Below are 22,805 nucleotides of genomic sequence, written 5' to 3' on the forward strand. Positions count from 1 at the left end.
ATCTGAGAAATAAAGAACATCGAAGAGTTCATAATGGAACCCGAAACGGATCTGACGATAGAAGAACGCTAAGAACTCTTGAATGAAGAACACCAAGAATCTCGGCGAGGTATGTTTTCTTCTGAAAAAGAGGATTAATGCCGATATCTGTTATTAAAGATCGTTTGAAGAAGTGGGAGGATGTCAGAACAACGGTCTTAGAATGGCATCTAAACCAGGTTGAGGCTTGATGATTTCTACAATTGCAATGCTATTAATTACTTACGAAAAATCCTGAAGAAGAGAGAAAATCAATCGATATTAGACAGATTCTTTAACCTTTTCAAACGGAAAAAACATGACTAATAAAAATGCAAGACTGAGTATGTATGTATTTTTATTATTACATATAAATAAACGTAGTAAGAAAGTATATATTTTTTATTTTTGGGGTCTCCAGAACGAATTAATTAAATTCCCATTAAAACCTATGGTAAATCGTTAATCGGTTAACGAACAATTCGGATAGCGAACAAAGTCTTGGAACGGATCATTAACTGATCACCCACTGTATATCCAAAGCTTATAAATCATTTAATATTTTATTCAATATATGTTACTTTGAATATAATATGGTACAGGTAACCCCCGTGTAACACGGCACTTCTGTAGCACGGATTCACTCTGACACAGTTCGAAAATTGGGTAAAATTGTCATACATGAAATGTAATTAAAACTATTAAAAGCAAAGTTTATCTAATTTGAAATTAGGGAAATCCCCATACAACGTGATAAAACTTTTAGTGCGAAAGATACCTCATTTGACATTTTTCATTTGAGTGCGTATGTACTATCAGATTTTCCTGCATAATTTTCGTGAAATATTAGTATGGAATAAGAGAAAAACATTTGGCAACATCAAAAGCAGAAGCGTCGAGATCTGGCAACATTGAGACAAGTTTTGAGAAATAGCATGTATATTGACAAAAGGCAGGAAAAGAAAATTTACATAGTTAAGTACTTGCTTTATTATGTCAGTGGTTTTTAGGCATTGAATCCCACCTCTGACCCTTGGGACAATTCACACTGTAAGGAACCAAGTCCGAACGTTATTTTTATTTACTTTTATTTTGCTTATTATTCTATTATTGTTTGGGGCTTATGTTTTGTTAGGACAAAGGTTTCCTCACCATTCACCTTAGTAACTTAAAAATAGAAGAAAAACCAACTCACCGACGAAAGAAAAGCGCTGTAGAAAAACTCGCGCACACTTGTGCTTCCCGAGCGGAAAAAAGTAAGTCCGCACCGAGAAAAGGGGGGGGAGACCCACAAGCACGAATTAGGGACTCGCTAAACCTTAAAGAAAAAAAAAAAAATGTCCCGAAAATTGTGAAAAAGAATAATGTAAAAGGTTAGAGAGTATTGTCGGAAAATAGGCTGCCAGACAAACGAAAAAAGTTTATTGTTAGTGTTAAGTATGTAAGTGAGGTGAGTGATCTCATTCAGAATTGTGACGTCACCTCACACTATAAATCCTGAGTCTCAAGTGAAGATGAACGAGGTGAACTCCTGATAGTAACGAGCTTTGGTGAGCTTCGTAGCAGTGAACGAGAGAGGTGTCCGATAGGATCAAATAGTTCCAAGGCGATTTTGAAGTTATTCGATTTATGGATCGACGATTATAGAAAGTCTTGAGAGTTTGAGGAAATAGGTTCCTAGTATATTGAGGTGACGATTAGGATCTTTAATTTATAAGAAATATTGTTTATAAGTTAAGTCTTTGATTTTGTCGAATTCCAAAGGGGAATAGAATTAAGTTAGAAATAGATTGATTTGAGTTTGTCGGGTTGATTCTTGTTGAATTTCATTGAATAAATTATTGTTTGATTTTTACTAAATACTGTATATAGTTTATTACTAGAAGTTTAATTAAATATTTGATTTTTGTTATTGACAAACTTTGTCATTATTTAATTCGGTGCATGCTTAAAGTCCAGGCCTGGCACACTAACGCGAATCCGCGTAAAGTACCTGTTAGGGAACGGCTATTTCCGGCACGCAGTAGTGTCGATAATCGTTGAAAAAGTCAGAAAAATAATATAGTACTTTACAACACCTTTACAAGTATACTTTAAAACTTTAATTGTGTCTCTTTTCTGGCTACATAGAATAAAAATTTTCAGGTAAGTACAGTACTGTAGTATTGTACTCAACCTTTTTTAAAGAAATAATAATTATGTTTATATTTTTATGAATTTGTAGCCCTAAGCCATGTCTGACAAAAATGAAAAAATGTCTCTTAAAAGACATTTCATCTCCATACAAACAAAATTACAAATTTTAGATCGGCTCAAAAAGGGCGAAAAGATATCATATGTAACCAAATCATTGGATTTAAATGAAGCAACAATATGGACTATAAGGAAAAATGAACAGAAAATTAGAGATTCCATTGCTCAGGCTGTTCTATCTCCTCAAACATGACATCTTGTCCTAGGGCAGCAATAATTGAACAGATAGAAAAAGCCCTTAGCATCTGGATTGAAGACTGTTCAAAAAAGTGGATTCCACTGAGCACCAATATTATTAAATACAAAGCTTTGAAAATTTACAACTACTTAAAGGAAAATGGAGAAACTGCTACTAATCCAGATTTTGTAGTTAGCAAAGGGTGATTTGATCGAATGAGAAAACGCTTATCACTATAAAACCTAAAAATAGAGGGTGAAAGTGCATCAGCCGATAAAGAAGCCACCAAAATTTATCCAATGGAATTAAAAAGAATTATTGAAGAGGGTGGATATTCAACACATCAGGTTTTTAATGCTGACGAGACTGCGCATTGGTGGAAAAAATGCCCAAGAGGACATATATTTCTAAAGATGAAAAAGTTGTGCCAGGTTTCAAGGTATCAAAAGAGCATGTAACATTACTTATGTGCAGTAATGCTTCAGGCGATTACATGATAAAACCTATGCTGGTTTATAAATCTCTTAATCCTTGTGCAATGAAAAACCTAAATAAGAGTGTAATTTACCTGTATACTGGGTAGCAAATAAAAAAGTTTGGGTGACTACTGAATTATTTAAGAAATGGTTTTTAAACTGTTTTGTATTAAGTGTGGAAAACTACTTAAAACAGAAAAATTTAGATTTTAAAGTTCTACTTATATTGGATAATGCACCCAGCCATCTGCAAGATTTAAATCACCCAAATATCAAAATAACTTTTTTACCTCCAAATACAACTGCTTTTCTTCAACCATTAGATCAGGGAATTATAGCTACATTTAAAACCAATTATATAAGGAGATCATTACAATGGGTTTTGAATAAAATCGATGATGAATCTATGGATGTTAAGGAGACGTGGAAACTCTTCACAATTTTGGACTGCATTAACATAATAAACTCATCCATCAGAGAAATAAAACCGACGACGTTAAATGGATGTTGGAGAAAAATATGGCCAGAGTCAATTGAAAGTGAAAATTTGATCGAGACAGCAGAAAACAGAATGGATGAGGTAGTAGAAATTCTAAGTCTCTAGGAGGAGAAGGTTTTGAGGATATGACTGCACAAGATATACAAGAATTACTGGTGGAAGAAGAAATTGATGAAGCAGGTTTGGTAGAAATGATATCTGGAATCCATGATAACTCAGAGGATGATAGCACAACTGAAGACAAAGAAGTTAAAAAGTTTACTCTACAAAGCATAAAGAAAGGCCTAGGATTAGCCGAACAGTTAGAGTCATATTTCTTAAATGAAGATCCTTCAAATGAAAGGAGCACAAAGTTCAAAAGAGAACTTCATAAGTGCTTAGTACCATATAAAGAAATTTATACAGATCTTTTATCTAAAAGCAAGCAATGTAAAATAACCTTTTTTTTGTTCAAAAGATAGCATATAGATATGAACATAATGCAGAAAAATGCTCAGAGAATAAGGATATCTTGCAAAAAATAAAATGCCCTCAGTTAACAGTGCTTAGTGCTGATGAAGAAAATATTGTTTAATTTATATTAATATGTATAACTTCTTTAAAAAATTTTAAGATATTTATCTTAATTATGAAAATATAATAGCATGTTTTTTAATTTTTGGAACCTAACCCTCCTTTTCATACTAGTTCTTTGTTTCGTATAACACTGATTCGCATAACACGGCAATTTTTTGGAACGTAACTACTGTGTTATACGGGGGTTACCTGTATATTAATATTTCTGGTTATGTTAGCTTAATTAAATGTAAATCTTCAGTTTTATTATTTTAAATTTTTATTTGTAAATCTCAAATAACACTTGAAAATGGTATTAAAATTAAATTTCATTTTTCTGATGTATCTGCAAACAACTGTTTCCTGAAAATTCTTTCAGTAACATAACAATAAATCATCACATACATCATCACTTCCATATTAATTTATAATTCAATAAATTTGGTTTTTCATTAACTTAAAATCACTTTCAATGTAATTTTATAATAAAAAAATTAAATAAGATAATTAATAAATTAATAATTTTAATTTAAAAACATATCCAATTTTCCAATATTGAATATGTTTTTAAATTAAAATTATTAATTACACATATTTTTATTATGTAGAGAAATTTTAAAATTGTACTTGTCTGTAAATTCACTACTATCCACCTCTTGATGTAATCCCATCGAAAACTCTGGAGTGCGTGATATTCGATAATGCATAGGTTTACATCTTGTGCAGTAATCATTGTTAGCTGTAGATATGACTTGCATTGAATCCACACCAAATAAGAAACTACCCGTTAAACGAACCTATTAAAATAAAAATCATTTGTCTAAATAAAATCGAATTATTACACTTTTGAGAATAAAAATTATTTGATTCACCTTGCTAAGTTCTTTATTAACAAAAAGTGGTATTGTATAAGGAATATCACAATATGTGTGTATATCAGTTAATATAATATTACTCCCATCTGTAAATATTATTTCAATTTCTTTTAAATCATGTTTTGCTTTCCATGTTATCCATATAGATAATAAACTTGGAATTATTGGATATTCAAAACTAAGAATAAGTTCATAATCTTCATATCTGTTGTGTGAATATGGTATCCAAACTTTATCATCTATAACACAAATCTGAGCATCAGGTGGACCTATAAATATTAAATTAAAACTTTAAAATAGTAATAAAACAGTTTATATCATAGTGTAAAAATTTACCAGTTGCTTGTGATGGTAACCAAAAATCTGGGAAAGAACTAGAGGCTTCTGCTTTTTGAGCAAATTGTATTAATTCTAAATCTTTAGTACATTTAGAACAGTCAAAATTGTTTTCAATAATCCTCGAAAGAGGTGGAATCCAAGCTAAAGTGAGAGATGATTGTGATGAAGAGACGATTTTTGGAGAAAGAGGGGGAGGTGGTAGAATATAAAAATTTTCATTCCATCTTTGATATTGTAAGTCTATATAACAATGCATTCTTGCTGCTTGTTGTGCACTAAAAGAACTAGCACAATCTGTAAATTATAAAATTTTATTGAATGAAATGCTTAAGTTAAATTGGATTTATATTAACAAAAAATGGAGAGAAAGGACTTTTAAAGCTCTATACAGATTTAAAGAATTGCACTTTGCCATCCTAGAAAGCTATAGATGTAAATAGATAAGTTGAAGAATATGGAAAAGAACATTACATTGAAAATTTAAATTGAATTTAATAATTGATAATATTTTTTATGTATTTAATGAATTAATAGTGAATAAAAAAATAGTTAAATTTCAAATTAATCTCAGGAATAATAACTATCTAACAATGCCTTGCTAATTTTTATTTCACAAATATCATTGACATGTATTAGCAGCTATAAATGTGTATTGATTTCCCTCGAATGTGTAGAAGACTGTCTGATGTGTTCAAATTTGAACTTTTTTATATTAAGTACCCAATGTGGTGCATCTATTTAGCCAATGCATTACCTATTACAAAGTTGGTCAAATAAGACCTGCCATGCTCTTAAGATTGTTTTCTATACTAATATTATAAAGAGGTAAAGTTTGTAAGTTTGGATATAGGAGGTAATCTCTGAAACTACTCATCCGATTTCAAAAATTCTTTCACCAATATTTAGAATGGACCTTCAGGGTGGACATAGGCTGTATATTATTCTGTTAAACATTCATATAAATTAAAAGATATCATCTAGGAAAACAAGTGTTATATTTTTGATGTCAACATGTGGCAAGGGGCGTATACGAGATAGGTAACCACACGGTGAGATATGCAGTGCACATGTCCGAACTTGTGATATATAAAATTACATGTCCTGACTGATTTATCGTCGCCCAGAGCAAACCGCTGAACCTAAAGAGGTGAAATTTGGGACACAGTTAGGGTACATCATGAAAATGCACACTAAGAAGGGATTTTTTGAAATTTCCCCACGGGGGAAGAAGGAGAGGATTAAGGCTTAACCTGAAGAATGTCTTCTACTATTTTAGATGCGATTTTTTGTTTTTATAGTAACAACTAATGTTGAGAATCTTAGTGAAGTATCAAGAGGAGGGTTATTTCTATCAAATTGCAAATTCCGCATGGGTGAAACCGCAGGTAACAGCTAGTCTTCCATAAAATACTAATCTCAGCTATTATTCCTGAAATAAATTGACTAACTGAAGATGTAAAATGTGATTCTAGTATAAATTGTTTAAAATTAGAAATAATTTTATATATTATTAAGAATTTAATTAAATATGTCTTCAAAATAATATAGTTGCATAAATACTGCAAAGCCAGTCACTATTTACTGAAAATTTTGAATTTGAAGTAAATTTATAATAGGGTAAAATCAGTTTGTTTAAACTGTTTTAATAAAAAATTAGTACTAAAAATTTTTTCTGATATTTAATCTTGAAAATATTTAAGAATAGTTATTAAGTCTTGTATAAATGTTAAAAATAAAATCATTTTAAGAAATTATTAATCATTTAAATTTAAATGATTTTGATTTTAAAAATTATTTCATTATCATATTTAGTAGAGAAAGATACTTAATTTTGTACAAATAATCACTATTATATTTTAAAAATGAAATTTAAATTTTTAAGAAATTGCAACTCTGACACTTTCTTAAACTTTTGAAATTGTATCAATAATAATTTTTTTAAATTCTTTCTGCCCAGTGAGCACTAAGAAGGCCTTTTCTTTTTTAGCAAGCTCATTATTGGTTAGGTCAGCCCCACAACAGGGCATCTGGTTGGTGACATATTGAGGTGAAAGGGCTTGACAAAGTGAGATGGACCACCCCATGAAAAATTCCTGGGGTTTCAGACTTATTCAAGATCAGATATCCCAGACTGAAGCTGCTGCTTTATCTGCTTGGCCATCTAAGCCAAAATTATAATAATTTCTTAAAATAAAAATGATAAAAGTGTAATAATTTACTACATTATTGTAATATATAGAAGTATATACATGTACTATAATATTCATATTGAATATAAAATTATAATTCACCTGTATAACCCATATAGTTTTTAAATGGAGTATTAACAAATTTTGAAATTCCACATCTATCTATTTTATATGGAGGGTCATGACATTTTTCATTACTTGGTGTTGGATTTGTATCTTCACATAAATCTCCTACATTCATACTAGCTTCCTTCTCAAAACATGGATCATGGCAATCCACTTCACTGATTCCATGATGAACATGCCATAATCCTAGTACATGTCCAAGTTCATGAATTAATGTATCCAATTTTCCTTTTCTTCCAAATTCATCAGGCTTCACCACAACTCCACCTGTTTTTCAATTTAAAAAATTCTATGAAAAAATAAAAATACAGTGTAATACGGTGAATAAATAAAATATTTTAAATTAAGCTTACCATACTCCGAATAAACCTCTTTTTCCCAGGGAAAGGTTGCTATCCCTAATATATCCTTATTTGTCCAGTTTGCAAATAGAATATTAAGATACTTTGAATTATTGAAATTAAGTAATGATTTATATTCTTCAATGTCCAAATATATTCTTTAAGAAAGTTAAAAATTAATATAAGTAGATAATTATGATGATAATATATATACTTTGTAATATACAAAACTAATGGCTAATTAATGTTGCTTACAAAATATATTACTTTTATCCGTTTCTACTTCTTTTATCATTAACATATAGAAAAAAACTTAAATAAAGTAAAATATAAATTAAAATTAAACCAACATGCACAACTGTTTCTGGAAAAAGAATAATAAAATTTGAAATGTATTTTATTATGTAACTATAAATGTTTGTTTACAGGATCTTTAAAAGTGTGTTACCATTTTAAAATTATTGTAATTATGTTAATTACTATCTGAGAACATTTTAATGTACATCAAAACATTGAAAATCTGTCTGAGTTTCACATTTGCTCATACAATTTCTCAATATATGCACCTCGTGCCACATGGCGTACATTCAACTGATACTCAAATTCCTTCTACACTCCCTACAGCATATCCATTGTCACTCCTTCCACAGCAGCCACAATTTTACAGCTCCTGCAGATTACTCATGTTGCATGATTACAAGTGACTTATCTTTTTCAAATTGCATAATAAAACCATTGCATCAATGTCTGACTTGACTAGAATGACAAAACAATTCAGGCATTGCTGGAAAAGTTTTTATTTGAGAATATATAAATTAAAATGCATTTTCTAATAATCTATATAAATAAAATAAATAAATTATGATTGTTTTTTAAAGATGAAAAAAAAAGAGCAAAATTAGTAAAACTCAGAAAATGTTTGATATAACTTAGGAATCTCTCTTTTCACTTATTCTGTTTTTGTAAATTACATACATTTTTAATAACAATGTTTCAAGAATTTTGTGCATAAATGATGTATTACATTTATTGTTTCTTAATAGCTTTACCTGTTTGGTGAAGATGGATCAATACAATTATTTAATTGTTTTTCTTTACAGCAGTCTCCGTTATCCCAATTATTATATACTTGATTGCATTCTGGATTGCAAATTCCATTTTCTAACTGCTGTTTAGTGCATTTAATTTCTTCTTTATTGCAATCTCCCCCATCATTTCCAGTAACAGTGAATTGACACTCTGGATCACATCGTCCATTTCCAATATTTTGTGGATTGCAACCGAACATTATTGTATGGGATCTGAGTGAAGTGTTATATATGGATTCTTTATACAGTTCCCAGGTTATGTTGTAAGGTAAAAATGCTGACTGTAGGGCACGATGTTGATTGATAATCTGTTGATCAGTAACTGTTGGATTTGATCCATCTGAATTTCGCACATTTATGATTCGATATCTGAAACAATTATCTTATTTTAATTGCTTGATTAATTTGAAAATTTCTATCTATAATTAAAAGTGATAAATCATATCAGAATTAATGCAATTACTTAAAAATTTGAAACATTTATAATTTGTAGATATGGTTGTAAAAATATTTAGTATACAATTATCTTGTTTTGAACTTTGAACATTTTAAACTTTGTTCTAGTTTAATGTAATAATAAATTATAAGAACATAGAACATGTCCTTGGATAATCTGATTTGCAATTCAAGGATGAATAAATATAAATATACCATTTATTTTTATGTCACTATAAACTTAAATGTTGACTGTATAAATTCATAACTTACCTTATTTTCTTTGGACGTCTCAATTCCCAACTAGATTGATAGCTTCTTACTATTTCTGGATCATCGCAAAGAGTGAATCCACAAATGGAAGGCATAAATTGGAAAGATAAAGGATTAGTAGGTATATCCGAAGCAACTAATTTTGGGTTTGAATTTTCAATATTAAATGTATTGTTCCATAACCATTGGTCAAGTGAATCAAATTCATCAAAAAGTAACTTCTCATATTCACTATTTGTATGCCCTTTCATATATTTTTTAACATTACCAGGAAAAACTGAGTGATTCCATATTCTCAGTTTATCAATGGTGCCACGGATATATGAATTTCGATATCCTCCTAGATGTAAAAGAGAGCATGTTCTATCTGTAATAAATACATCTCCTTTTTGCACTCTACTAACTGCAACCTGGAAATTGATATATGAGCATCCATTAAATTAATAAGATAACATTTTTAACTTCTAAAATAAATTACAAACCTGTGCTCCATTTATATACAATATAAGAGTATTCCTATCATAAGAAACTAAGACATAAACCCATTTACCAGGTTTGTAGTTGAATGGAGCAAATAATACTGTTGGCTGGTGATTTTGGACAGTCTCCATTGAGAAATATAATCTTGCATTTCGCTTTTTATAATATTGCATAACTTTAATACCTAATTCCCATCCTTTACTAGTAAATGTGCTACATAAATTTTCAGCTTCTAAAAATATAAAAATATTTTTTAAATTATGCAGTTACAAGAATAAATAAAAATTTATTCAAGCAAATAGAGTTAAATATTCATTGTTTAAAATGATAAAATCAAAATTTATCAAATAATTCACTAATTGTTACAATCATTTTTTCAACACTTAAATTACATTTATGTACACATTAACTGATACGTAAACTTATCAAATTTGACGTCATTAAACAAATCACTAGCAATTTAAAAGAAAACAATCAGAAAAAAACATATTTTGCACTGTCTTGTTTCCATTTTAAGTTTAAAATTTTTAGAAGAATGAGGGAATACATGTTTACGTGTTGTCTATAATTAGTAAACCTAATAAACAATTTTATCTTGTTTTATCATCCTAATCTGATGTAGAATGCAGCTGAAATAGCATCATTCTGTAATCAGAACCGTAAATACGGATCGAATTTTATTCACAAGAAAAACGATATTAAGAATTCCGAAAATTCTAAATGTAATCTACATTACTTACTTAAAATAATAGCAGGATCTTGTTGTCCACCTTCTGGTTTAAGCCATAATTCTATAGTAAAATCCTTAGCGGGGACATCATCCAGTTCTAATTTTTCATTTTCTCTAATGAGTCTACCAATGTTTCCATCCAAAAGTGTAGCAACATCCCTTGAACTGACATCCCTGCGATTGCGTTTTTGTAGATTTGCAACTTTTGGACCTGTTACTGCTGCGTTATGTAACGCAGCAGTCACAGGTGATTGAGGATTAGCACTACATTGCTTCCATGCTTGAAGTCTTCGTGCCGTATGATATTCGTAAACTTGATCTTTTAGACGCTGAAGATTTATTCCAACGGTTAGAGCAAATGTGATGAGATAGAGGATAAAGTTGAATATTGCACGCATACTTCTCTAAGGTCATAGGTCTGACTGATAGAAAAACAGGAAGCTCTGTTTTAAGTATCGAAAATGTAACAGTTGAAGACTTGACGAAAGTTTTCTTCATATGATGGCGAGTTGATTGCAATATATCTTTAACCTTGACCCTACAATGGAAAGTAAATTAACCCGGATTTATCGGTTTGCGGAAAGAAGAAAAATCAGTTTTCAAGATAGTTGTGAATTTATCGAAATATGGAGAATGATGAACCTTAAAGTGACGAAAATAACTGATTTGTATCATTTATTTAGCAATATGAACGACGATAATTCCGAAAATATTTCATCATATACGTAGAGAAGTATATGTGATTAAAAACGCGATAATGTTTGCATCTTGGGAATGTTAGCGACCTTTGGCAATTTGTATCTTAGAGCAGTGTTTTTCAACCGGTGAGTCGCGACCCCCTGGGGGTCGACAAGCCTTACACGGGGACCGCGGGTAAAAGAAAAAGACAGATGTTTGTAGGTCCTACACTACAATAAAAAAACTACAATTTCAGTGAGAAGGCTGTGCCTGTTTATTTTACAGTACAATTGGTTTTTCGATCGATATTTAGGTCTAAACAAAAAGAAAAATACGTAGTTTTTAAAATCACTGATATAGTTTTAATATGGAACTGGGGGTCGCCAGAATTTTTTAACTTGTAAAGGGGTCACGTATTCAAGAAGGTTGAAAAACAGCAAAAAGACGAAATTTTCTGTATAATGCCTCATTTAATGTTTTATAATAATATAATTTTCATGCACACATATTTGCCGTACGATCAAATCAGAATTATCTTTTGTTTTCTTTATACAAGCCTACTATAGATCAGGATCATTTTATAAAATACCATCATATAACTTGGTAATATATGATCTTGATTAAAATTAATTTTAAAAAATTAAAATTTAAATCAATGAAAAGTAAATGCATTTTTGATGCAATTCGTCGGATGAATAATTGCATGATAACATTCGTATTCATGCACGTTATGATGGATCAAGGTTCGAATGTAATTTACAACTTCATACTTGCTCATCAGATAAATCAGATGAGGCGTTCCCTCCCAACTTGTCATTTTACACTAGTTTATCTTACTTTCTATCAAGCATATTCCTCATATAAACTTGAGGCCTTGTAAGCTGACGCCTAGCTTAAGAAACCCACCCAATGTGAATTTTATTGAACTTTCTCTTATATTGTCGTTTAGTTTATATATTAGTCGCATTAATTCAAACAGTAGCTTAATTAAGTACTTTTCTAACGGGATTAGAATGTTATAAGTTCATTATATAACGCACAATCTTTTTTATAATTACTCAGATGTTACTCAAAAAGATTAAAAATTCAAATCACACACCAATGGTAGTGGATAAAACCATTGAACACTGATAGTTGGTCGGGGTTTGCGTCTAACAAGCTGGTCATGTAGAATTTTTCGAGTTTTTTCACGTGTCTAATATCTAAACACGACGAGTTTTCCATTGAAAATTTTTCCAGGAATCATACCACTTGGAGGATCGCCCAAATGTTGCGTTGCCTTGTTCCATTCATCTAATCCAATCCAAAGTTCATATTTTCAGCATATATTGTATAGATTGCATACCCTTGAATGACCCAAAAATAAGCAAATACTGTAAATATACAATTTAATAACTTTCAAATATGGTGAATTGCTACAAATTCACCATATTTGAAAGTTTTTTAAGTGGCAATACAAAGATGCATCTACTAATTTCGGGGACTGATTTTATATAAAAAAATTTTGGCAGAAATAATTCAATTTAGTATCAGTCTTCAAAATATCCTCCTCCGTAATCTATATAAATTTTTGCATGCTCTTGTAATTCACTTATACCCTCACAAAAAAGCTCTTTTTAGAATGCTGTTTAGTTCCCTGTGTAAAGTCTCTCGGATTTCTGAAATTGCCGCTTTTTCAAAGCAATATGTTGCATAAAAGTCATACATTATTTGCATAAAGACAATGCATTTGATGCAATATGCTACGTTGAAAAGATGGCAACATCATATTGATGCAATATTTCTTTTTAAATTCTTATTTAAAACGAGCAATTCTCAGCATTTTTCAATATATCAATGTTGATTATTTCCAGAAAAGTAACCTTTAAATTTTCGAAAGGTTATATAAATGACATCTATCAGACTAAATAGAGTTATTTAAAATCATCGATTTATATCTATTTTTAAGATGAAAAATCGTTATTTTTCGAAAATTATATTTCACCAGAAAATATTTTTCATATAGGACTACATATTATTTACTTAAGGATTAAAAATTTGTCGAATTGTCAAAATTCTAAATGTAATCTACATTACTTACTTAAAATAATAGCAGGATCTTGTTGTCCACCTTCTGGTTTAAGCCATAATTCTATAGTAAAATCCTTAGCGGGGACATCATCCAGTTCTAATTTTTCATTTTCTCTAATGAGTCTACCAATGTTTCCATCNTCATATAGGACTACATATTATTTACTTAAGGATTAAAAATTTGTCGAATTGTCATTTTATATCAAAAACTTTTTGATTAGATAAAATTATATTTCTGTTAATCACTCTCTTATGAATACAGTCGATCCCCCTATAAGATCATTGATTTTTCCGTTTTATCTGAATTACATGTTGTATGAGTCACTTAGATTTTACAAATACGTGTGCCGGGCTGTGAACGGCTCACATATTTGTAAAATCTAAGTGACTCGTACAACATGTAATTCAGATAAAACGGAAAAATCAATGATCTTATAGGGGGATCGACTGTATTACTTTATGTTTGTGTATCCTCCAATTTCGCTCATCAATGACCGAGTGGATAAACCACCGAACACTACTAGTTTGTCCCAGGTTCCAGTCTAACAATCTAGCCACGTGGAGTTTTCCGGGTTTTCTTCGCGTGTCTAGTACCTAAATAGGGACCGGTTTCCCTATAATAAAAGTCCTCCTGGAAGGCATCCCACTTGGCAGATCGCCCAAATGTTGCGTTGCCTTATTTCATCAATCCAATCCTATCCCGCACTGGAAGTTTAGCATTTATTCCAACAATTGGTGGTAAATATTTAAGATGCTTAATGAAATTAACACAAATAGAACTAAGTTTCAGAATGGATAATACACTAAAACATGATTTAGAAATGTTTTTTCTTGTTTCTAGACAGGTTTCAAGGTCGCATGTCACGTGATAAAACGCACGTTTATGCTTGTGATATAGCTTCCGCTTGCTTAGTTTTCACGTGGTTTGTTATTTGATAGGTTGACAACACTTTTTTCAATTTAAACTTAATAGAACTGTAGTATTTTTATATCGTGGACAAAGTTAAAAAATATGCTTTTCTGGCGGGTTATTCTCGCAGTCTGACAGGACGAAATGCTGCTTTATATGAAGAGAAAGTTCCATTATATCAAGGTGTTGATCTATACGAAGCCAGCATCTTCGTTTAGATCAAGAGTCGTGGCCTAAAGTAGAATTTGGTGACATCATAAACTATTTGGTTTTGACGACAAATTACAGCACTCTTTTACAAATCAGGCGAAACACAGCAACTTGTAAGATAGTTATGGGTCTGTAAAGATTTGTAAAATCTTTAGAGGCCCATAACTATGGCTGTGTTTCTCCTGATTATGTGCTCTTTCATAATGTTATATAATATATAATGTTAGCACCCAGTCTGGTGATGACTCATCATAAATGTGGAAAATTTTCCTTTGGGATAAAAATCACTTTTCCAATAATATATTATTATTAAAAAGAATTTACTATTATGGTATGTTATATATAAATAATAAATAAGAATTTGTCAGGAACAACTTGAAAGTTACTATGTAGTGATTATTTGTTACTAATATTTAAAAAAATTGTAAAAAGTAGAATCTTAAAGAAATGTTAATGTTACTCACCAAAATAACCTAACTTTGCTATTTGTAAATAAACAATGGGAATTATTGGTTTATATCTTTAAAAATACACATACTTTACTTATGTAAATTAGACTGGAAGGACAATTGGTTCAAAATTCATTTCTAATTCTTCATCTGCTAAGTGATTGTCTTAGCTTAGCGCTTTAATATTAACTCTACTGTACATTTATTACAAGCAGAGACTAAGAAAACAAACTGAAAGATGAAAAATAAAGTTAGAACACAATTATTATCTATTCAAACTAAAATCTGCGGTTGTTAAAATTATTTTGTCGGTATTAACAAAGACATTTATGCAACCGGCTTGTACACACTTCATAATATCATGCAAAAGTTTATTTAATCGTTTATTGATAACTAGTACAGTAATCAAATGTTATTGCATACCTGAAATGAAATGTTTCTGACAAACTCTTTTATTGATATTCACTTTATCCGTATTGAAATTTTTCTGGTTAATTCTCGAGAGCCATACAGATTGCCTTCGTCGTGAAAGCTCCTCAATTTGGGGTCCTTGATAACAAATAATGCCGGGAATTTTCAAAAATGACGTTCCTTTGTTCTTGAGTGAACTAGCATTACACCCAATTACACAACAATTCACTATACTGAAATTCGCGACGAATAAACAATACAAGAACTTCTATAGTACTCTTTTCATATCCCAAGTTTGAAGCTGTTTCTTTGATTCTATTAATTTCCTTCATCCTGTCTAGTATATTAGAGCAATGTGAATACGCACTCGTTAGAAGTGCACGAAATGCACTTCTAATGAGTGCATGAAATACAGGGGACCTACATACATTCTTGAAAAACATTTACATAGATTCATTTCAGATGAACTAGGCAACAATGTTCTCGTTGAACAAAACCTAACGAATGTAATAAAAGAATTAGAGGAATTAAGTTTACCTGATGAAGAAGTTGGGTCTGTTATGGATTTTGAAAACCTATACCATCCATAAAAATCAGTGGCGTGCTGTGACATTTGATGATAGGGAAGATGTGTTTCTGTAAGAAGCCGACATCCAGGGGCAATCAGTCACTTGCGCGTCAGTGATGGTCTAGGGTCCATTCGTATCGTTTATTCGATAAGCCAGTAAAAACCGTAGACTTCTCTAAATGCATTTTTAATATCACAATTACATTTCGAATCGCTAGCCACGATATAAGGGCTACAATTAAAAATAAAATTATAAAAACTTACTTGGTGAAATAAAATGTGTGGTGGATATACATACATGATACAAAACATTCTTCAATTGTATGAATATACTTTTAAAGAAAATTATAATTAAATATAGCTTTGTAATGAAACGTACATAAAAATATAAAATATTCTTTACTTTTTAAATCTTAAAACAATGCACTTAGTCAAATAGCTCCCTACGAGTGGCTAATGGATGGAATCGAAGACGGTTGCAGAGCGTGCATACACGCGGACTGCCAAATCCCCAGGGTGCCGATACCGGTCAATGTCAAATACCTCTTTTGTCGCATCACTAGTATATCTCAAAGGACGCGACAGGGCTGTTGTAGATTTTAAACGTTTCTCACCATAGCTGTAAAAATCTAAATATGTTAAACTTAATAGTCATTTGTTTTCTAACTAATTCGTTTTAGGACCAGGTGTCCTCCACGGAAATTTCCAAAATTTACAACTTTTCGGTCACTCTCGTTGAACTGGAAAAATTTCTGTCTTTATTACATTTAATACAGTATTTCGAAGAAATCAATCCCCACTGTACTCGGCTATAGATTGGTTCGGTTAAGCTTTTGTTTAAGTAATATTCCGGCTCTTTCATCAGGGTTTTGTTTATGTCCCCAATTCCCTAATCGCTTAATTATTTAACTACTTCTTAAGTAGAAATAAGTCAAAACCAGTTACTTTGTACTCGAATATTTGTAGTCTCGGAAAAAAGTGGAAAGACAAATTTTTATGACAAACGGATACATAAATCGTAAATTTAAGGAAAATAAATTCTAGAGCTTTTTCTGTACCTCGTGCATCTCTCTCATTCATTAAATTTAGCTGTAAATGATGCTACCAAAGTAACAGTTAATTTTTTAACATTATACAAGAGTTGTACACGTTTTTTCTACATCCCCTTAAAGATGGGACATACGAAATCGTAATATCACTAATTTAACATTGAAATCCGTGAGTAATATAAAATCAGAGAGCGGAATAAATATATCAAATATTTTAACGGATTTTTTTAAACACCCGTCAACTATACAGAAAACTATCATAAAAACATACCAGTAAATTCTTATTGATTGGGTTAAGTTAGAAATCTACTCGCGATTCACGTAATCAGGCGAGGGCGGCCAAATAGCTAGCAGGCGAGCATCTAATAGCCCGGAACCAGTCCTGGGTAGAATTGGATGCGTTATACGTGTAGTATCCACCCAAGGTCCTAGGCGTCCACCAGATAAACCGGGTGAGGTTGGTGCTCTGTAAAGCGCATGCGCGAATCTGGCTTTTTTGGATGCTGACGATACAGCGTTTCCACTCCGCCACTAATATTCGAATATACAATAGCAATCTTATCTTTTTTTCACGTGTAGTATAGAAATTTGTAATAAGATACATAATGCGGTTATAATAAAATATTGTGCGATAATTTTCATATAATTAAAGTTAATATGTATTTATTTTTTTATAAAATACAAGGGAAGCGGCGCATCCACCGCTTCCAATAACGGCACGCCACTGGTCTCCGTTGAAATAAAAATGTATTTGACTGTTAATAGATCACCTCTCCTCTATCTTTTCAATTATCCCCAGACTACAAACAATTTATTTTCGTTTACACAAATCCTCTTTTCGAGGAAAAATGACATATTGCAACTGATACTCATACAGCTTAGGTACTGGTATGTGTAGCAAAATTACTACAGAACTATCCCATCCCGTCATCTTACCTCCCCTAAAATAGACATATTTGGCATTGATCAAGTGCAATATTTGGTTTCCCTGACTGTACATGGGTTTATGTTGGTCCAGAAACTGAATTGGATTTTATGATGTTACGTTTGTTCCCGAACTTCACAAAATTTTCGATGAAATTTTTTTCATGCAGCAGATAACAAGCAAAGAGATGAAAGCATGAACTGCATAAAAGTTAATATTTGAAAAATTATTTAATTGTTCTATATATGATGTGATTTTTATGCATACATAAGCTATAGATGTGTTTCCAACCTTTCATGTATTAATCTCTTTTAAAAAATACTTTTTCCATCAACCTGTGTGTATATATACATAACTTTTTAATAACTTTTATATTTAGGAAGTTTTGAAAATTATATGCATGCACAATAATTTGCTCACTGACTCCCTTTCAAACTTTCATCCTTAAATGTGAAGTCCTAAAAACAAAATTTTATTTATTCACAACATATTACATCCAAAAAGGAAACCAAAATTAATGTCTGGAACAAAGTGAAATCTGATGAATTTCAATTAAGCTATCTGCTTAATTGAAATTCTAGTAAAATTACAGATTCGTCTACTCAAAATTTTCTAATCATGTTGATGAAAACCCATTATTAAGCATGTTGTAAGCACTTTTCTAAACCTGAAAGTGTATAATACAAGAGTCGTTAGGTCTCAAAATTATAAATTTTTATATTATTTTGATGTTTTTGACTTTTTTCAACTCTGTTGACAATGATGCTTTCATTTTTTTATCATTAAAATTAATTTCATTAGAAAGTCTAACGCTCAAGTATAATAGCAAGGTTGTGGCCGAAGTTTTCAACGCGAAAACGTGTAAGGGCTGTTTCACACTATGATCGACCTGACGGATTTTATAATCGGACCGACTAGTAGTAAAAGCATTCACACTATGTACGATTATATGTCGGTGGCCGACTCATAAGGACCAATCAGAACGAGTGTTATAGATCAATACACTAGCCAATCATGGCCGTCACGGAAAGCGATCGTGCATTTAGATATATCGCGCCATTATTAGATTAGTCAATCACGAACCTTCAACGTTTAGTTTCTTGGAAATCTCCGTCCAAGAATTATTTTTTTATGTTGTCTTTATAATCGGCTCGCCGAATATCATAAAGCCACGGATATGTTGACTTCGTTTATTAAAGCTTCAGAGAAATCTATACTTTCCGCCATTTTCTAACTTCGACGTAGATTGGATAAATCTAAACTCTGGTTATAGCTTCGAAGCTCTCATTAGCTGTAGCTCACCGACTGCAAATATTTAACTTTTCAAATCTGTCCGACTGGAACGACTAGTCTGTCGGCAGACTGCTGTTGCCATGGCAACACAACTTGGAGTCGGGCCAGTCGGTCATACTTTGAAGCAGCCCTAATTCGGCCATTCAGCGCCGTCTTCCTGTAGCCTAGAAGTCTGACAATGGCGTTTGGAACGTCCAGCATGATTCCACTGACATTTCAAACGCCACTGTCAAACTTCTAGACTTACAGGCGCTGAACGTCCGACGTACACGTTTTCGCGTTGAAAACGGCGGCCGCAACCTCGGTATTACCTATAAACGCATGATACTATTCAAATAATATGTTTATCAAGTTTTTAAATATCATTGAGAATATTTTTCACTATGATGTTTGTTCATACTCGTGTTTTACTATTACATATTAAATGCTTATTCTGAAAAATACATATTTATTAACAATAAATTACAATTTGTATATACACAATTAAGTTTTGAGTCTCCTTTTTACTTCCAACATCTTTTTAAACCATTCCTTTTCTTGTTTGGCTTGAGATATTTCAGCTCTCATTTTCTGGCTTCTGGATGCTCTTTCGTATGCTATTTTTTCTGATAAATGATACCACTTAAATCTAAAAATCAGAAATAAAATTAATCACTTAATTTTTCCAAAATATTTAAGTAATTTTAGGAAATTTTTTTGAAAATAAATTGACCTTACATTAGATTTTTTGTTTGCTTTATGTGTAACTAACATTCTATTTTATTTAAAATATTTTTCAAAATTATATCTTTTCATTCAAATTTAATTATAATATATTTTAATATATATCACAACCCAAATTATATTATCATCATCTTGAAATTCTATATTCATTATATCATTTTTTGTTTGTTTGTTCACACATGAGAAAAACAATCATCATCATCATCATCAATAATTACGATGCATAAAATCATAATAAAATGCATATTTTTCAAAAATTAAAACATTTAAATTTGCTTACATTAATTTAATGAACAATGTCAAGACTTGCAAATAATCAATTTTGTCTCACTAAACTACCATACACCCAATTATGAACATATTTCAGGCTTCTTCCTCTTCAGTATGGTTACAATTAATATCCATACTGAAGAGAAAGAAAGAAGTACAAAATACATTTACAAGTGGATGTATTCAATATAACAGTTTTGTAAAATAAAATTAGTGATTTGCAAGATAAGCATTGATTAGCAGACCTTGTTTTAAAAACAAAATTAAATGAATGAAAGATGCACAAAGCAGTTTCAGTTCCAATATTTTATTTAAAAGAATAACAAACCAATCTATGAAATATTTTATACTATAAAAATTATTATTTAAAATATTAATATAATAAACTAGTTAAGTAACGCTGTATTGGTGTGTAGTCAGATCGAGGCTGCTCGCACCATCATTTTCTAGACTATGAGGAAAAAAGAGAGAAAGAATCATTCATTCTCAACAATATATTTGATTTCTATTGTATTATTTAAAGGTACAAATATAAGGTCAGAATAAGCCACTAATTAATTGCTATGCCAACATATCATGAAATTCTGTCTATTACTATATGCCTTGGACTTACAGATTGACTCATAGCAATCTTTATTGTAACTGTTTAAAAATACTGTCAGTTATTTTTTTCACTTGACAGAATGCAACATAGGTAAGACCAATAGTTATCTCCTTTTTACCTATATCTATTTTGAGTTAATCCATGTGATTTATGTATAGTCATCAAGTATACTAAGGTAAGGGTAAACTGTCTACGAGATTGCAATATACTGCCATCGTTTGAAAAGCGTGTTATGGGGATTATTGGAAACAAATTACCATAGATAGCTATCGAATTCCACTAAAATAAACAGAGGAAGAACTGGAGGGCTAGCATTAGGAGCATATATAATGTAACGTATAGTTCCTAGTGAACCATTGACGAGACCTCCTTGCACCCATAAGTTGACTCTCAGCATGATTCTGGCATTAATTGAGAGATTAAAATATCAATACTTGGAGAGACCAAGAGCTGAGTCATCTTTGGATGAAGGCAGGACGATATTGACAAAGCAACGAAGACTACTTGCAGTTGACTGCAAGTAGTCTTCATTGCTTTGTTTAACTTGCTCATTTGTTAGATATATCTCTACTGCCGTTTGGAACTGACCAAGTTCATCTCTGGATAAATAGGCTTGATAAATAGACACTGCCAAGTAGGACATAGCCTTAGTCAACTCATTTTGACCTCTAATACTGAAGAAAAACACAACCTTTGTTTTGACCCCTATCTCTAGTTCTACAAAAATGGATCATTTTTGAGAGTTGAAATTTTAATCAGTTCATCCTTGAGTGATGATGAGTTGTCCTAGAAAATTTCATCAAGAATGGAGAACTCATTCTAGAGTTATGATGTTGACAAGGAATGCATGAAGGCAAGTGTTAGTTGTAGCTCAGCTTTGCCTTGCTCCAACAATTATTCTCAGTGATGTCTTGTTTATGATCACTATCTCTTCTAATGATTTATTAAAAAAATTAAATATATACTAAAGAATTTCTAAAGTTACCAAAACAATGTTTGTTATTTTGAAGAAATCTATACAATATTTATTATAAATTTTTCATAACAATCACTATGTAAAGAAAAATTGTTAAAATTAGATTTACCATGTATGTTAAGCATTGTATAAGTTGCTTTACCAAGCAATGTCCATTGTTTCTAGTTTGTTAGTTCATAGATTTAAATCTGACTTTAGAGATCTTTGTTGAATTTTAAAAGAATTGTTATTTGGAAATTTGCAGTTTGAGGATTGCACACAGTCAAGATAATGAAAAATTGTTTACTATAGATTAAAAACATTTAAAATTTAATATATTTTTTTAAAATAAGAAATGCATCTTTGTAAAAGAATATCTTATAAAATGTGTTCTAGAATGAAATCAATTTAACAAGTTTATTTATNTATCGTTGGTGCACAAGAATAGTGACACAACTCAAAAATTTCCAATTTCGAGTTTATTGTAGAAATGTATAGCAAACTCCCCATATTTTTATGTCGAAGAACGAACACTAATATTTATTTCCAAAACAGATTTGAAAATTTTAAAAATCCAAGATCATGACAAAGCCTTGTAAGAAACAAGAAACTTTTAAATGGCTGTTCTGGAAGATCTATTTTTTTGAGTTGTGTCACTATTCTTGTGCACCAACGAAATCATCTTTAGTTATAAAAATATATGGCTATAAAAACTATGGCTATCCTTCTGGGAGTGAGTCCTGCACTTCCAGTAGTTGTCCGTCAAATCCTCAATTATAATTTGTCCTGTGAACAGACTCTGTATTTTTGATATTTTTCAAATAACATTTTGTTG

General features: G+C 30.9%; 3 protein-coding genes across 6 annotated transcripts in view; 1 reads left to right on the plus strand and 2 right to left on the minus strand.

Moving 5' to 3' along the window:
• LOC111635364 (geranylgeranyl transferase type-2 subunit beta-like) overlaps positions 1-7,352 on the plus strand; it is a 59,159-nt gene extending 51,807 nt beyond the window's left edge. The window contains exon 10 of the mRNA XM_023380306.1: positions 7,181-7,352. Coding sequence (XP_023236074.1) covers positions 7,181-7,231 — 51 coding nt within the window. The 3' untranslated portion in view covers positions 7,232-7,352. The remainder of the gene's footprint in view (positions 1-7,180) is intronic.
• Positions 1-11,571, minus strand: part of LOC111635361 (pappalysin-1-like) — an 18,732-nt gene extending 7,161 nt beyond the window's left edge. Inside the window, exons 1-9 of the mRNA XM_023380303.1 lie at positions 10,866-11,571; positions 10,128-10,357; positions 9,646-10,055; positions 8,899-9,306; positions 7,862-8,007; positions 7,485-7,775; positions 5,191-5,487; positions 4,852-5,123; positions 4,607-4,776 (exon numbers count right to left, since the gene is read on the minus strand). Of these exons, the coding sequence (XP_023236071.1) occupies positions 4,607-4,776; positions 4,852-5,123; positions 5,191-5,487; positions 7,485-7,775; positions 7,862-8,007; positions 8,899-9,306; positions 9,646-10,055; positions 10,128-10,357; positions 10,866-11,253 (2,612 nt within the window). The 5' untranslated portion in view covers positions 11,254-11,571. The remainder of the gene's footprint in view (positions 1-4,606; positions 4,777-4,851; positions 5,124-5,190; positions 5,488-7,484; positions 7,776-7,861; positions 8,008-8,898; positions 9,307-9,645; positions 10,056-10,127; positions 10,358-10,865) is intronic.
• Positions 11,572-19,849: 8,278 nt separating this feature from the next.
• The window catches only part of LOC111635374 (activator of basal transcription 1-like), a 33,746-nt gene continuing 30,790 nt past the window's right edge, over positions 19,850-22,805 (minus strand). For all 4 annotated transcript variants that reach the window (XM_023380324.1, XM_023380321.1, XM_023380322.1 and 1 more), the window contains one exon: positions 19,850-20,046. In XM_023380324.1, the coding sequence (XP_023236092.1) occupies positions 19,902-20,046 (145 nt within the window). In that variant the 3' untranslated portion in view covers positions 19,850-19,901. The remainder of the gene's footprint in view (positions 20,047-22,805) is intronic.

This window comes from Centruroides sculpturatus, unplaced genomic scaffold, assembly GCF_000671375.1.
Source record: "Centruroides sculpturatus isolate CEXI.00-Female unplaced genomic scaffold, Cexi_2.0 scaffold713, whole genome shotgun sequence".
Lineage (NCBI taxonomy): Eukaryota > Metazoa > Arthropoda > Arachnida > Scorpiones > Buthidae > Centruroides > Centruroides sculpturatus.